The following is a 17,269-nucleotide window of genomic DNA, read 5'->3' as shown; positions in this document are numbered from 1 at the left end:
CATTTATGCAAACTACTTAAATTCATTCATGGATTAATAGTACTTTGTCTTTTACTTGGTGCTTTTATTTCACATTTCATGGCTCACTTGAAATCCAGTGGGTTTAACAATGGTTCTGTTAAATGACAAATTAAAACAAAATTCAAAATGTTTGAAATTAACAAGACTTGTGTAATGCAGAATCTTATTTTTATTAGACAGTCTTTAAGAAAGGTGTTTCTTTACTTTGCACAGTGTGTATCCAAGTATTTGATAAGAAGCAATTCACATCCTAACCAGAGTTTGAAAATCCTTTTGTGTATACACGCAAACTGTACTTCACTTTTATCTAGAACCATGCAGAGGAAAGGGTCAATTTTTCTAAACATGTTGGCAGTTATCATTCACAACATCACTTATACAGAGTTTTGTCTTGAGACAAATGGATCTTTTTTTTTTTTTTCTTAAGTGCTTGGTGAACTATAAAACATTTTATCTCATCTTTTGAAGAGTATACCCAATCCAAATCTGTTTTTAGGTCTAGCTACTAAATTCTATGCCAACTGACGTGACTCTAATTCATGTTAAATATTGTCCGTGAGTCACGTACAATCCAACTCAAACACAAATGTTGACATCTGCAAACTATAATTCCACTTGAATTAACATTAGAAAAAGAAAACAATGTAAATGTAAGCATCTTGGAATTCTACCAAAACTAGGAACAAACAACAGTCTGTAACAAAAAGCAAATGCTCTTACTATTCCTATTATAAAACGTATGCTTTGATATAAACCAGCATATTGTTAGAGCTAGTGGGACCCTATGCAAGCTGTACCTTGAAACATATTCATTTGTGTCTCATCTAGTGTGCTACCCTTTTCATTTGGCAACATTTCTCATTTGGTGATGTTTGAGTTGCTGCGATAAATGTGCATAGGTTATCAATTTAAATCACAATAATTTCACTTTTAGGAGGAATGGTCTTTTCTGACAATCTCCCACTCCTGTGCCACTCAAAATCCCCCAATAATGTGAGAAGAAAGGTGAGATAGCAATGATGAAAACTTCACATTACAACCTTTCGACAACATTAGATAGGTCTTGGCAAAATTGAAATACCCTCTTCTCACCCTATGAATCTCCTCGTCCCTAATCACTCTTCAGGCTCCAATTTCTTTTTATCTCCTTAACTTTCTCAGGCAGATGTTAACTGCTTTCTTTCTGCTTGCTGGTCAGAAACAGCCTCAATTCCATATCTTGAGGAAGCTGTCCCAGGATCCTGTGCAGCATGCCATGCCATCTGAAGATACACCGATACAGCTCACTCTGTTGTCATGACCAGCCAGGACTCCTGAGCCACAAATAAAAGACATGTTATAGGATGGACACCACTCCCTCCCATACCAATAGTTAAACACTTAGGATGCTTCACATCAATTGCTTAATTCACTTATTTCCTCTCTCTTTTTTCTTTGTGTACTCACCTACTCTCTCAGCTTTAAGCGAGTCCCAGATATTGACGTTGAAGTCATCGTAGCCAGCCAGTATCAAGCGTCCAGACAGGGAGGGAGCCAGGGAGGTTACTCCGCACATGATGCTGGAGTCCTGGTAGGTCATTAGCTCCTGGTCGGCTCGCATGTCATACAGTTTGCAGCTGGCATCATCAGACCCTGTTATTACTGCGTTACCATTGGGGAAGAACTGACAAAAGAAAAGAGGTTAGAAACTAGGCCTGATTTGAGGAAAAAAAAATAAAAGGCAGCGATTACAACTGAGGCAGCATTCTTATCCTTACCCCAATTGCATTAATGTCACTTTCATGACCTCCAAAGGTCTGTCTGCATGTGCCCTCCCTGATGTCCCAGAGCTTGGCAGTATAGTCACAGGCTCCTGAAATGAAAAAATTGAAGTCGGGGGACACAGCCAGGCACATGCAGTCTCCCTGGTGTCCAGCAAAGACAGTCTTTTGGGTTCCCGTCTCAATATCCCATAATACACTGCAAAGAAACACCAAAAACAATATCTCTATTGTTGCTACAGAGAAGGAAGTGGCAACATACATTCCAGTTTGGTTAATAATATTCTTACCAAGTGCAGTCTCCAGAGCTGGTGATAATCTCACTGTCACTGAGGAAACGACAGCAGGACAAGTAACCTGCAGAGCAAAAGAAACATTTGTCCATTTTGACATTAGAGCATCAGTAAGAGATCATTTTCCAAGCTGTGTTGTCCTACCTGTGTGTGCTGCCAATTCACGCATGACCTTCACATTACCATCTTTGCCCTTGAGATTGTAGATGGAGCACATGTTGTCCAGACCACCACAAGCCACTAGGTTTCCCGAAGGAGCATAGGCACAAGTCATCACCCAGGATGACTTGAGAGGGATGGCATTCACCTGGTGACGCAGAGAACCGGTGAAGTGCTTTCAAACAATGAATTAGCATTTGTTTTATAATGTTTTTTTGGGGGGGTTAAGCTTAGTCAACTCTGTGAATCAGAACCACATTTCTGTTTGATCAAGAAGGGGGTTTATGAATTATAAAACACAATACAGAAAGTTGCAAATCTTTAGACGTACAATAATTTTATATGGGGTTTCTTTGCATTGCATTGTTTTACAGTAAAACCTTCTGTTGACTGCTCTTTCCTACCTTGTTGGTGGTGATACTGTCCCACACTATAAGTTTTCCATCTTGTGATGCACTGACACACAGTCTGGTGGGATAGTTATTAGAAAAAATAGGAATGGGAAAGTTAGACAAAGAGGTTACATGTAATGTGTTGGAAAAAAAACACAGCTTTTAAGCCGTTCTCCTGACCCATCATCACAAATCTAACTGTCCAATCAGAATATAATATTCTGCCAAATTCAATAGAAAGCTGGTTCCTGGCTGTCTTTCAGGTGGTTTTTCAGTTTTTGTACAATATGCTGTTTATTTACTTGGAATCAGCACCCCAGTGCATAGCGTAGATCTTGGCAAGGTGACCCCTTAGTGTTTTCCTGGTCTTCATCTGAACACGCCCCATCACGCTGATCCCAGCGGCTGCTTCCTGCAGTGTTGTGTCCTGCACCCCTTTACGAGCTGCCTGAAGAGCAGACACAAACACAGGTGGTCGGGTTACTGCCAGCATTGTACATCAATGTTATATTGGAAGTTCAGAAGCAAAGTCACATATGATATAATAGACAGTCATAATGGTTTGATGATTTAGATGGTATTGTTGGACCCACTGACAGTGATCTGGTCTTTGAGGTTTTCCACCTCCTTTCGCAGCTGCTCCATTTCACCCATCTTGGTTTTTAGGTCTCGTTACTGATGGAGTCAGGGAAAGATGCCAGGAAAGCTGAAAATCCTAAAATGTAAAAAAAAAGAGTGTAAATAGGACAACGAAAACAGAAGTGAAGACAACAAATAATTTTTACAAGTCCAGTAACATCATAGTGTTTTGTGCTACCAGCACTACCATAAGGATTTTAAAGCATCTATCTAGCTCCCTTCTCCAAGTAAGTGCTATTTTGCAAGTCAAACTGGCTCCCATCTACTTTGCAAACTTTCATGAACACACAGGAGCACACATTGAAACCCACAGAACACACCTACAGGTAAATCCATGTACGTGTAGACAGACACACACATAAATATTCATTCATGCATGACATTTACAGCATAATAAATTTGTCCTTCACATAATCTAACACATGTTGTGAGCACACATCCTCACCCTGAATGTACACACAAACCTGCATGTCCTGTAATAATGTCATCAGTGTATCGGCTCTCAGCCAGCCAACTCTCAGTTAACAGCAAATTCACAACACTGATAGGGGAGTTTGTGCCATTTAACACTCCAGAGCACTCTCACCTAATGTTGATGGTTGTTGAATTTAGTAATGTCATGATTAAATGAGAGAATGTTTAGCAGTAAACCAATCACTTAATGGACAAACTCATACAGTGTGACAAATGTAATCAAGGCACAAGGGAAAAGGCACAGTCATGATCTCAAGCTGATTGTACAGAGACACAGTAGTTCAAAGAGGAAAGCACGACATGATGCTAATTTTATAGTAAAGAAAAACAGTATAACAACTTCAACATTGAATATAGAAATAACCTCTTCCTCCACATACTGTGCACAAGTGTATATCACAAATTCTCTTTTGATGTGAGGCAATAATTTAAATACCACTATTTCCTTTATCTTACCTCGAGAACAGAGGAGGGAATAGTTGATAGTTGATCTTATTGTATGTCTCTCTGCAGCAATCTCTCTCTCTCTCTCTCACTATTTGAATGAGTGTCCCTGTCAAAACACATGACCAAGTGGATTTGCCTCTAATTTGTCTGAAGTGAAAAGGAGAGGAAGGGAGTGAAGGAGGGAGTGACTCTGTAAAAGAAAGAGATTTGCTTTAATTGTTTTGGCACTGGGAACTACCTTTTACCCATCTGTAACGCTTTAAGTTGAGTAAATATGACCTGAAACATGATCAAATGAAATTAAAGTGCCGATTTAGTGCATTTATAGTAGCGCAGAGCTCCAAAGCGCCTCAGCAGACACTGTATGGGTGAACTGCTATAAACTGCTGATGACTGCATTGTCTCTAAAGTTGGTAACAGGGGATTTTAGGCCTTTGTTCCAGATGGGAAATTGCTTCAGTAATGAGTGTTGCAATAAATGTTAGAGTGTTTAACTCCTGCAATTACCCTTTTGCCATTCTGTCCCTGGGACCCTGCCATTGTTCCATGTGATTAAATGACTGCTAGGGGCTGCAGGATAGTGAAGTGCATTAACAGAGCCAGAGGGAAGAGTAGGCCACGGGAGGGAGGGCAGGTCAGAGGCAAGGCAGGAGAGTGAGTTTTAAATCCAACTGGCTGAGATTTTAAAGGAAGCCTTTTGACTCAAATCTGCTCTCATCCGATTATTGACTGCTCTTTGCATCTGGATAAGAGATGGAGAAAGAGATGGGGAGGTTGGGGGTGTGGGGGCAGAAAGTGGGATGAGAATGCCTGAGGAGGCAGATGGAGGAAGTGGAACGAGACAGACAGAGATGTAAGACTGCGTGCTGGTGAAGGGTGAAGTTTTTTGGGGTTGGAATGAAACAGTGAATGAAACAAGTCCAAGCAACAGATCCAACACATCCTGGTCTAACTTGCAAAACAAAGTTTTCATCTTATAATTAACACTGAGAATATGGCTGTTGTTCATACATATATAAATATATTTATAGCTTACATACATTACATACATATATGTCTGCATAATGTAACTGATTTATTTACTACCAGAGAGTTTGCCATATTGTGGTTACCCTGTGGTAGCTAATTGTTCCTGGTGTAGTAGTTTGTTGATGCAACGATTGCTGCATTTCCACAATTTATTGTCAAGTTAATTATTTGCTGTAGTAGTTAAAATTAACATTTCTGTCTAGCTATTTAAGTTACATGTTAGAGTTTCTAGAAATTTTGCTATCTTACATATTTTCATATTAAAGCATATAGTACTGTGAAAAGATGGTACAGTACCAAATAATATGTATATGTGTTCCATAATCCCTAAGAATTTATTTTACCAAATTGTAGATAGTTGATTATTTAGGCATGTAATTTTATCACTATTATTCTATATTTTACACCACTCAATGAAACATTCAAAAAAACAACTTCACATAGTTTTATCATGCAGATTTTATCTGACAGTATTAAGAATCCAATAATAAAATATTTTTCTCTCTCAGATTATCTATCTACATGACAAAACCAGCATTGCACAGTGATCCCATGCAAATTCTTATGCACACCAAATAATTAAATTAAATTAAATAAGTATATGTAGTATATATAATATGTATTGAAATGATTTTCGAATGGGATTGCCTTATTTGCTTTTTGAGCTTGTTGAGATATTTTGACATATGCTCTATGCAGTATAAAATCATACATAGCTGTAAGTGTGCTGTACTCAAAAACTAATAACTCATGCTTTTGATTAAGAATGACTTTTTTTGGTTTTTATTTTAGGATTTAGGAAAGCTAAACATAATTCTCTTCTCATTTTTTAAACACGGTTCACCACATGAGCACACACAACTGTGGACAACTACCAACAACAAAGTTTTTAAACAGAACCATACTATGACCACTCACCAATTATGACCCCTCTCAGTGTGTTTTGACAGATCCTTAATCACTCTTCCTCCAGTGGCCTCCCTTTGGTCCTTGTCATAAGTTAACTTGGGTGTTACCACACTTTCTCCCGCTCATTCACTTTTAATATCACAGACTGTGGACATTCCTCTTTCACCCACTCTATCCACTGCTCCTACGAAGAACAGATGAGGATTGGAGGGATGAAGGAGATCAGTGATGAGGGGATAAACCCTGGGATGGACAGAAAGAGTGGTGGGAGGGTGGGGGGTGGGGGTGGACCAGAGTGGGGGTAAAAACAGAGACTGAAAGGGAGAGAAAACCAAACAAGGTGCAGAGCATACTTATGGGGTCACAAGACATGAGCTGGGGTGAATCTGAATGAAAAACTAAGAGATGGAAATCATGGAGGGGAGGGGAAAGAAGGTAAATAGAGGAACTGGGAACATGGCTTTTTATGGTACTGAGGTAGTCTTTAAAAGATCTGTGACTGGCAGGGGGGTTTGTGTTTTGTAAACCCGAGGTGAAGCTAATATTAGATTGTTTACAGGCAGAGATGGAGATTGGCAGAGCAGAAATCAGACAGAGTAAAATGTGAGAAATAGCTGCAGGATTTTGGAAGGAGGTTCCTGTGCTTCTTTTTTTATGCAAGCAATACTCATAAATAAAATACTGAATACATGTCAGTATAACTGTGTATTGAACTGTAGTGTCTGTCCTTTTTCGTCTGAGGTCATTTTTATCTCGTTTTCTTTGTAATGTTTCAGTCAGTGTGAGAAATGGGAACGAAACAAAACAAACTCCTAAACTTTGAGCTTCCGTTTTTGATTTTTGCCCTTGCTCATTACAAAGTGTGCATCCCAATGCTGTTGCACATTATCTAACCAAGGAAAATCACCTGTAATAGTTATGAAACAGAACAGCATGTGCCCACTGTCATCAGATAGCTGTGGTTCAGTGAGCATAAGATTCTGGGAATGAGCTCCATAAGCGAAGTTAAGCAGGAGAACAGGAAGTGAAAATGACCAATGAAAAATGGTCTTAGTGTCGTGATCCTGCTGCTTCATTCATGAAGTGTCCATCCGCTCAAGCTTATTATGGTGATGCTTTAAAGGTGAGGGGTCTGATCAGCCTTTATGTTTACTTGTATATTGTGTCTAGAATAATTAGTCATTTGCTTTGAACAAACATTGTGAAACAAACTATCAATAAGTTTAGGTAGCTATAAAACTCCTGAATAAATACATTTGCCTATGGATGGGGACAGTTACCAAAAGATAAGTAACACATGTAAATATTTGCTCATCAATTATATTTGTAGCTCTAAAGTATGGTGAAGTGTGCTTTCTATCTTTGTTATCTAAATTGTAATCTAGTCTGAGCAATAACAATCCTTTTCCTTCCTCGCCTGCTGTAGCCTGTATGGAGAATTGACCCTTTTGGGCTACTTAGTGCAATATTCTCTTATTTGATCTGCCATATCAATTTTCCTCCCACAGTCCAAAGACTTGCATGTTAAGTTAATTGGTAACTCTAAATTGCTTGTGGGAGTGAATGGTTGTCTGTCTGAGTGTGTTTCTTTGTGTTGTCCCTGAGATAGACTGGCAACCTGTCCACAGTGTACCCTGCTTTTCGCCCGATGACAGCTGGGACACTAAACAGGATACGGGTTTACAAATAATGAATGGATATCAATTTCTTATTAGTGCAATATTTCTGATATTATATCAGTGTCCATCTTTTTATATATTATTTATCCTTTTTCACAGGCTAGGTTGCCTCATACTTGACCAATCTGGGATATTTTCTTGGGTTGGGATGCAGAAGGCAGCGGGCTCGAATCCCACCCCATCAGGTGTGGCCCCACTCAACCACCAAGGGCAACCCTGGTGCCAGTCCCAAGCCCAGATAAAAATGAGAGGGCTGTGGCAGGAAGGGCATCCAGCGTAAAAACGTAAGCCAAATCAGAGACCCCAGATGGGACAAGCCGTTGCCTTGCCTAGCCATTTTTGTATATTAAGTACCTCATCTTTAAAAAACTTTCTGTGCTATTGGTTGTGTTTTACCCTGTGACTTTAAGAAACTCTGTGCAAGAATGACTTGACTTTTCCAAGTGGATATGTGACACAGATGCTATACAGAAAATCAATAAGAGGGACTCAAACTTCACAACCGCCCCAGGTTGCTGCTGTAGCTGATAGTAACCTTAGACTTTGGTAAAGTAAAATATGAACATTCTTGAGACATTTAAAGGCATTTAAACAGCATCAATGTGCGAGTGATACTGTGGATTATGGAATCCACTCAGTCAAGAAAGGAGGTTGTAATCAGTGTGTGCGTGTGTCTGTGTTCGTGTGTTATTTGCCTACATTATTCTATGATTCATAGTGGATAAATTCAGCTCTGTACTTAAAATTGTTGACCTTTGCTCACTTGAGAGCAGTGACGACAGTTGCAGACTGTCCCTGGATTTACAAAAATGGATTTAAGGCCAAGCAGGCTGTTAGAGAGAGTGTAAAACCAAGAGAAAACAAAACAGCAAAAAGGGATTTGTTAGCAGGCAGATAGACAAAGGGCAGGATAAAAACAGAAAAAGGGAGAGAGATAGTTATTTTGAGTTTCTATATAAAGACCATTAATGTCTTGATCTTACTACTACCATAAATTGTCTGCCTATTTGATAACTCGTAATATTTACAGTTTCATTTATAACTACTATTACTTTTAAAGTCCTATGAAGTTTGTACCAAAAACTAACATTTTGTAACATCCATAAAGGGTCATTCACGTTCTAACAGTGTTTTGAATAAATGGTGTAGTACACGAGGTCGTAGGATAATTTGATTAAATTAGTTACGAACAACTCTTGTGACACAAATGAAGAATTAATTTTTATCTTTGATCATGTTATGGCTACACCATAAACTTGTATAAAGCAGAAATCAACAATAGACAAGCCATAAGTGAGTTGTGCCACAAAGAGTAGAAAAATTAAAGTGCAAATGTGCAACCCAAGCGATGGATGAGTGGCCAGCCACTCTCTGTGCACAGCAATCAGTTATAATGACAGCAGATTTGGTGATTTCACTGTGAGAACTTACATAATTTCTGCTAAGCACTTTAAATATGGAAAGAAGAAATACTACAGTTGTTAATTTCATGCTTTTCTGTTAAGTGTGTAATTAGAACAGTAGATGACCAGGGTGCTTAGTGTAATATCTTAGATGCATTATGAGGACAGAACTCCTACTTCAGGGAAGATTAGTGCCGACTTTTATGGCATTGCATGGTGGTGTGTGACAGAGAGAAAAGGTTAAAACCAAGGCTTCACTTAACAAGCCTGCCGACCCAATTCTGGAGCGGCAGCAGATTATAACACGGGGGGAGTGAGAGTGTTAATATGGGACAAAAACAGAACTGATGCACAAGACCAGAGCAGAGGAGGGGGTTGACAGGAGACACTGGTTGTGATGGAAGGTTTAACATGAAGTGGGTGGTCAAGTGTAACTCCACTGGACGTGAATGATTATCTGATCTGTTGCTGGATTATTATTCCATATTCTAAATGGGTGATGTCTAAGCTGCATAAACAAATGCACTCATTTATAAGAGATTAACAGTAATCTCTCTATTTCCCTCCTTTTTTCCTGCTGTGCACCCCTCTCTCCGGGTCCATATTCTTCCATTTATTGCCTCAAACTTTAGTTTCTGATGGCTATGCTAATGGAACTACTTTAAGGTTTCCTACTGCTTTCTTGTTTAATCATATATTTTATCGCATGCACATCTCAGAACACAAAAACAGACTAAGAAATGCATTAATCTTTGTTTGTTTGTTTTAATCAGCAGACAGCCACAGAGAGTGTGAGGTAATCGCTTCACAGATTAAACAGCCTTGCTTTCACTTTTCTACCCATTATCTCTGTTACGCTAATGCTGTTTCTGCACATCACTTGAGTTGATGTCACATACAGCGCTCACGGGACGTTAGTAAAGAGTCACATTTATGTTTCCTTTTACTCATTTCCTTTTTAAAGGGAACTATATTGATCAGTAAAGCTGTTAAAACAAATGGACACATTTGAAAAGAAAGGACAGGACAGTGTTTCCCTCGCGTAACTTCACCATATACATTATAAATACAGTATTTACACACATGCAAGCTTTACATATAAAGGCAGCAGGATGAAGCAACTAAATGCAAGGCAACAATCATGTTGTCAGAACAGAGATGTAGTCATGGTTGGCCCTGTTACAAGATGGGGGACTGAAGAGGAAAATGTCTTCTAGTTCTAGTCCCTCAGGTCTGTTCTCACAGCTCATCCTTGCCTCCAGTCACCCTGCCTCTCCCTCTGCTTTTCTCCTTCTGCGTATGGCTCCGAGCGTTCTGAGTGGTGGTAGCCTCACCCTCCGACTCGTCGTCGTCCTTTGTTACCACAGTCTTTCCATCTGCAGCCCACAAGGCCTTGGCCTCCTCTCGCTCCTTGGGAAAAGACAAACAAGTATTGACATTATGAATGTAGATATAATGTGGCCATAATGACATGCAGGACACAGTACTTCTAAAAAACATTGTTTATTAGTAATTGTCTACTTAATTATAGTGAGGCTCTGTAGGTTTTGCTTTGTAGGTGTCACTAGGGCCATAAAAATCAATTGTGGCATAAAATATATAACAAAGTACAAGAGCAGAAATAGAGGAGAAAGCTGAATATTCAGACAACTCACTCATTAATTACATAGCAATATTTACCTAAACCTTTTTAACATTAGCTATAATAGCAGCCATCATAAGCTCCTGGACATACCAGACCAAGTAAGGCTGTAGCAGCTGGAATTATTTTATTGCTTGTGGGATTAACCTTTTATGTTTAAAAAGAATTTGGTATTTCTTCTCTTAAAAAGGTTGCACGGTCTCACAGTAAAGATGGAAGACAGAAACACATGAGAAGAAACACTAGACTGGGAAACTACACTACAGTATATATAAAATAAAATATTTTTTTGTCTTGACTATTAGGTTAAACAGTGACTGTCTGAAAGAACTTCTTTCTTGCATTTCTATTATTTTAGAAGATAAGGACCCTGTCAATGTTGTTCTTTTCTCATTAATAAATTCATTTAGAAAGTGATATGGCTACTTAATCATTATATAATCAAACCTCAAAGACACAGAAATGGGTTGATCACAGACAGTGCACTGGTAATGTCTACACGTCAAAACAACCACCAATTTGCATTAGACTCTGTCTCCAGCTGGTCTTGTTATTCAACAACTGTGCAATGACATCACCAAGCTGAAGACTGCAGGCTACAGGTTGGATCTGAAGAGTTCACTGCTGTTTTTTGCCATTGTGCTCACCATGTCTCTGTAGAGCTTCTCTTTTGTGAACCAAAGGGCCAGCGCACAACGCCTGCCAGAGGTCACTGCATTCACACCGTGAGGGTTTACTGGACCTGAGGAGAAGCCCACAAGTCGACCACAGCTGGGTTTTACCCGAGCCTAAAGATATGAAGGAAAAGAGGGAAAACTAATGTCCAACAAATATTCAGCATGTTTTTAAATCACAAAATTAGGTGATCTCTGATATTAACACCTGGGATAAAAGGCTTGAACAGTCACTTACTGTTACTGTCTTGGCATCTCTTTTAGTGAAAAACAGCTCTCCGCCATCAAAGTTGTCATTCAGGTAGAGAATAGCACTGTGAGCGAAACAGATTTGAGAGTTTGTTTGGAAAGAACAATAATAAATGGGTATTTCTCTTTTGTCTGTACTTCTATCTGAGGGAGATATTAAAAACAAATACTTAATCTAACATGGTTCTCAGAAAAAGCTTTTACTTTCTCTCCAGCATCTTAGAATAAAGTTTATGGGAAGATTAATTTAATTATGAATTGCTGAAAGATTCTGTGTACCTGAGGTCCCTGTGTATGAATGCTGGTGGTTCTTTCCAGCAATGCTTAGTCTCTGGCTCAAGGAGACAGTTGTCAACATGGACAGGGTGAGACAGGTCCAACCTGCCCTCTTGGTTACCTGAAAGCACAGAATATTAAACAAACTGTTTTATGTACCAAAATACAACTCAATTCAATTCAGTTCAATGTTATTTATATAGCACAAATTCACAACAAAGTAATCTCAAGGAACTTTACAGAATAAAGTCAAGACTATAAAGATGTATAGCAAAAACCCAAAAACTGAGCAAGCACTAGGCAACAGTGGAGAGGAAAAAGCAGCCCAAATCAGGAAGCTCCCTTCACCATACGTCTGATGGTATGATGTTTACATGTTGGTACACAATTCCCTTTTTACACCATACTTAGTGTTGTGTGTTGCCTCCCAAACAATTATACCTTCATTTCACTTGTTGTGGACTGTCAAGGTGGTCTTTAGAAAAATGCATGTGTGCTAAATGTTCTGCCATGGATACCACAATTGTCTTTTGTGTATAGTTGATTCATGAACATTGAACATTCTGCTTTGTGTCTTTGCAGTAATCGGGGCTGGGTGCCCACTTTTATCGAGAATAGCCGCAGTACGAATTTAAATCCATTTATAGAAAATATGTCTAACAGTTGACTGATTAATATCTCAAGTCTTTGAGATTACTTTGTAACCCTTTCCAGCTACATGCAAATCAACAATCTCAGAGGTCTTCTGAGAGCTCTTTTTTTGCAACACATTGCTCTCATCAGCTGATGCTGCTTGTAAATAGCACACTGAATATATAGAAATATTGTGTTAAGTGATATTTGTGACTCTGGAGAAGATCAGATCACATTTCATGACCATTTTATGCAGAAAACCAGGAAACTGCAAACAGCGCCATCATTTTTTTTGGAACAAGTACAGTCATTTTTTTAAACGTCCCTGATTTCCCTATATTAAAATATCTCTCTGCTACTAGCTGAAAAGCAGGAGTTTTGTGGGAGCAGGCTGACTGAACTTCAACCTTTGAAGTGTGAGCAACAATATGGCATCACCTGAACTGAAATAGTCCTCCTGATGATGATGTCTGGAGGCATTTTTCAGCTATAACCAGAGAGATATTTTACTAGAGATAAGTCAGACATAACTTTTATGCTATTCATATACATGTTCTTCCCTAAAAAGAACCAAAGGAAAGAAGCACAAAATCAGTAGGTCACAATTTAAGTTCATAACAGCACAATCCATGAAACCCAGTTTTTGTTCTAGTTCTCATAGAACAGCCTCATTTCATCTTGCAAGTAATAACAATCTCCTTGACCATGGCTACAAAAATCATAAGTATTACCTGAGACAGCACTGCGGCACACCAGGTGTGTAAAAGAGATGAAGAGTCCTGAGGGGCTCCTGAAGTAGGAGTGTAGCAGGACTCTCACTCTCTCACCCAGCTCGTGTAACAGCCTGGCATCAGATTGGTTCACCAAGCCATCCTGAGCCAACTGTGAAATAAATTTAAATTACATTGTGTTTCAGCAGGAAACCCCCACTGCACACAAAGATGACAAACTTGTTTCTTTCATTAATTCAGATTTAGAATTTTAAAAATTTATGTTGATTTAAAAATATATAGTGGGTCTACTTTTATTGTCTCCTGTTCATTCACCTTCGCAGCTCTGAGCACAGTTAGGCCCTCAAAAGTCTCATGAGGTGTGTGTGGAGACCGTCGTCCCCGGTAACCATCTCCAGATGATGCTGCATCCTATCAGAGACAAGAGAAAATGGTTGGTGAGAATGTTCCTGTTTCTGTCTGATAAGGTTCTATCTTTAACAATGTGAACTTACTTTTGCTAAAAGCAATATTCTGTCACACTCCTTCTCAGTCATCACTCCATCAAGTACTACGCGATTAGTTCCGTTCAAAATCTCGTCATCCATGGTGATGGTCACACCGACCTGACGAACTGGACCACCTGAGAGGACAAATAAGAAAGAAAATGAAAGAAAACAAGTAAATAACAAACTGCTAGAAACTAAAAGAAGATGTTGGACTGATCATCTTACCTGCAAAAAAGCCACTATCATCCACTTCCTCCTGCTGTTCTCCCTCTTTCATTTTCTCATTCATTTTCTCTTTCTCAGCCCTGACAATAAAACACATAAGATAATGAACTGATTTGACATTAACTTAATAAACCTCAGTTTATTGAATCAGACTTACCTCCACGTCTCTCTCAGTGATTCAGGTACAACATCTTCTGGGGTCCAAAGATCCTATAGCAAATCAAAACATTTACTTTTTGCCGATATATTTTTATTCTTGTCTTTTTTGCATCACAGTATTTATATTTGGCATTGGTACTTACTGGGTCAGTAAAACTGAAATCTAGTTTCTCCATACCAAAATAGAGTAGCTTCTTCTCCTGTAAAGAACGACTGACATATCTGACTACCTCCTGTATGAGAAATACACATAAAGTTGAGGTCAAACATGGAAATTTATCTAAATGTACAGGGTATGTTTAAAAAGTATTTTAAAAATGGTCTATGGTAAGTTTTTAGCTACTTTGTGTTTAGCTTTTTTGGTTCCCATGTCAACTTTGAGACTTCTAGCTGAAGAGATTTCAACGACAATGGATCAAGGTACTTAGATCACAATCACCATGGTGATGACTTTAATGTAATAGACATTAAGTGGTACCTGAGCAGGCTGTGTTACTTGTGACCCTGTATCTCCTCCTAGTGTCTCATAGTAGAGCTGCAGGTTGTCTAAGGAGTCCTTGTCCAAGGGGTAAAACAGGAGAAGAGAACGCAGAGTTTGCACAGCTCCACTAATATCACCAGCTGTGCAGCAGCACAAATGCAAAATAAGGATAAGGGGTAAGTGAACCAGAAGTACAGAAAATTATGCACTGATACATGTATTGTATTGTCACATTAAATGATCATCATACTGAACTTTGAACCCTGACCTTTAAACTGTGCAATGTGCAGATGCTCCAGCTGTGTGGGCAGGTAATCTTCCTGAGCAGAAATCCTTCCAGGTCGCGTGGCTACCTGAGTCACGCAGGACTGACGGCACGAGAGCAGGGAGAGGGAAAGAGCTAGATGGGAAAGGAAAATAGTGATAATGGGCACTTTTTTGTCTAGATCACAGCACAAATGTCAAACTTAGGTCAAGTTTTTTTGATCACCTGCAGCCTTCTCAAACACGCCGGTAACACTCTCCACTCCCCTGTCCTCTGGCAGACGCTGGGAGGCTAACTCACACTGCACCCTGCACTCCTCTGTCTGCCGCAGTGTTTCATTCACACATTCTTTCCATTTCTCTACTGCTTGCACCCAGTCAGAGGAAGCCTCATAGTGGAGAGCGGCATCATAATGAACCTGGGTTTAATGACATATACAAAGAGAACAATATAGTTAGATTAAAGAAAAAGATGCTGCTATAAGAAAACAATTGTTCGAAGAAAACAATTATTCTGCTCATTGATTAAACGGATTGTTTAAGCCTGTTTCAGGCAAACCACGTAATAACAAGTGTGTTCTCGAAAAAATAATGTATTCCACAGTACTGGGCATTGTATGGTATTTGACCAGGTAATCAGTGCCATTTATGATGCTACAATTACTTGATTTCTGGGTATAAAAACATAAACAGGACATCAGGACTGTGTACACAGGTAAAACTCCATACCCTCTGATCTTTTTGACCCATCATCCCTTACTCCTTACCCAATGTTTCTCATTCTCAATCTCTCTGTCCTGGAAGGCCTCATCTGTCACTCCTTTCATCCGTCTGTACTTTTCAATGTTGTTCCTCATCTCCAGATGACTAGGGTTGGCCACAAAGTATGTATGAGCTGCTGATGCCGCCTTTTGCAACTTTTCCAACTGATATTGATGAAGAGGACAGTGTGATTTAGGTTTGTTATAGATGGATAGGAATGTTGCTAAAAACATATATATGACCTGAATCATAATTAGAGTGTTAGAGAATACCAGCACAGACATTAAGCCGATGAATTCTAATCACATGTGCATCTATCAGTAGTTGTGAAAAATTACCAATAATTACAATAGTGCAGACTGGCATCCCGAAGAACATCTTACCTTAAAGTATGTGACCTGGAGAAAGTTATAGGGATTGCGAGTGCCAAATTCATACTCAATGTCAGTAGAAACAGGAAGATGCCCTATTGGGTTGACAGAGCGTCCAATACAGAACCTCAAACACTCAGCTTTCTGCTGCACCCAATCCAAGGCAAAGAGGTCCCACAAACTCCCCTCTTTAGAGTCTAACAATACACAAAAAATGAAGCCTTACTGGAACTGAAATATTCATGTCCTTTAAACATATAAAATATTTCTAATTATTAACACTGCATTGTCATTACATGAAGTATATATGTATATGTATATATATATATATATATATATATATATATATATATATATATATATTTGGCATGGACTTTTGGCCACAATGCAATGCTTTCCTTTTTTACAGATGACAAAATAACTGTCCCCATTGCTCAAATGGCTGTTAGAGATTAGGCAATATTAAAATGGTTAGTAAGTGTGCACAATATTTATTTACTGCTCACTGTTCAGTGAAATACACTGTGAACAATATGTAGAGAGTAGTTTATGAGTGAGTAGGGAGTTATCCAGGACACAGCCTCCCAATGACCTTGTCTAAGATTGAAAATTCCTCCAAATTACATCACGTATTATTTAATTCAGAATAGGCAGGGAGAAGTTTAATGCTGTTCGTGTAATACTCCCATTAGAACCATGGGAAGCAAGTAGAAAATGGGCGAAAGTTAGTAAGTTTCTTAGTAAATCTGAATACTTTTACCACTGATAGTCCATCACTGCACATATTTGGAAACTCCCAACTTACCCAGTTTACTGAGTTCCTCTCTCCCTGCTGCCACACAGTCACTGTGACACTGCTTGCGGACTCTGAACAGTGCCTCCTTGGTGAGGAGGGATTTCTCCAGCAACTCCGCAGCCTTCCCCCACTCCCCACCAAAATATGCACGTACCCCACTGTAATATAAAAAATCATATGGCTGCAAAAGGGACATAACATTAGGGCTGCTGCCACCCGGAGTCGCCGAAGAAAAATCAACTAACGCTAGAATAAGAAATTGAAACGCCACGTATACAGTGAAATGATTACAGTGCAGCGCCATGGTCCCAGA

At 39.1% G+C, this 17,269-nt stretch overlaps 2 protein-coding genes across 7 annotated transcripts; both read right to left on the bottom strand.

The window, feature by feature from the left end:
- Window positions 1–167: 167 nt before the first annotated feature.
- On the bottom strand, window positions 168–6,349 carry gnb3a (guanine nucleotide binding protein (G protein), beta polypeptide 3a). 6 transcript variants are annotated; one of them, XM_067511420.1, is made up of 11 exons: window positions 6,133–6,349; window positions 4,693–4,995; window positions 4,195–4,375; window positions 3,223–3,340; window positions 2,928–3,073; window positions 2,638–2,701; window positions 2,219–2,381; window positions 2,072–2,138; window positions 1,779–1,980; window positions 1,468–1,684; window positions 168–1,334 (listed from the first exon to the last, which is right to left on the bottom strand). In XM_067511420.1, exons 4-11 carry the CDS (start codon window positions 3,277–3,279, stop codon window positions 1,228–1,230), a joined length of 1,023 nt encoding a protein of 340 aa, XP_067367521.1. In that variant the 5' UTR covers window positions 3,280–3,340; window positions 4,195–4,375; window positions 4,693–4,995; window positions 6,133–6,349; the 3' UTR covers window positions 168–1,227. The 6 variants fall into 6 exon arrangements, with proteins under 6 accessions (XP_067367521.1, XP_067367519.1, XP_067367520.1 ...); XM_067511418.1 differs by lacking the exon at window positions 4,693–4,995; XM_067511419.1 differs by lacking the exon at window positions 4,693–4,995 and having other exon boundaries at window positions 3,223–3,331.
- Window positions 6,350–9,956: 3,607 nt separating this feature from the next.
- p3h3 (prolyl 3-hydroxylase 3) lies at window positions 9,957–17,260 on the bottom strand. The gene is made up of 16 exons (XM_067509881.1): window positions 16,966–17,260; window positions 16,173–16,357; window positions 15,795–15,953; window positions 15,254–15,446; window positions 15,032–15,163; window positions 14,761–14,903; window positions 14,426–14,515; window positions 14,281–14,333; window positions 14,124–14,203; window positions 13,905–14,032; window positions 13,726–13,821; window positions 13,411–13,561; window positions 12,050–12,167; window positions 11,760–11,835; window positions 11,495–11,635; window positions 9,957–10,615 (listed from the first exon to the last, which is right to left on the bottom strand). Exons 1-16 carry the CDS (start codon window positions 17,258–17,260, stop codon window positions 10,445–10,447), a joined length of 2,211 nt encoding a protein of 736 aa, XP_067365982.1. The 3' UTR covers window positions 9,957–10,444.
- Window positions 17,261–17,269: the final 9 nt, after the last annotated feature.

The sequence above is a fragment of the Channa argus genome, chromosome 7 (genome assembly GCF_033026475.1).
Source record: "Channa argus isolate prfri chromosome 7, Channa argus male v1.0, whole genome shotgun sequence".
Classification (NCBI taxonomy): Eukaryota; Metazoa; Chordata; class Actinopteri; order Anabantiformes; family Channidae; genus Channa; species Channa argus.
The sequence above is the reverse complement of the archived record's forward strand: the minus strand, read 5'-3'. Positions and strand labels throughout refer to the sequence as shown.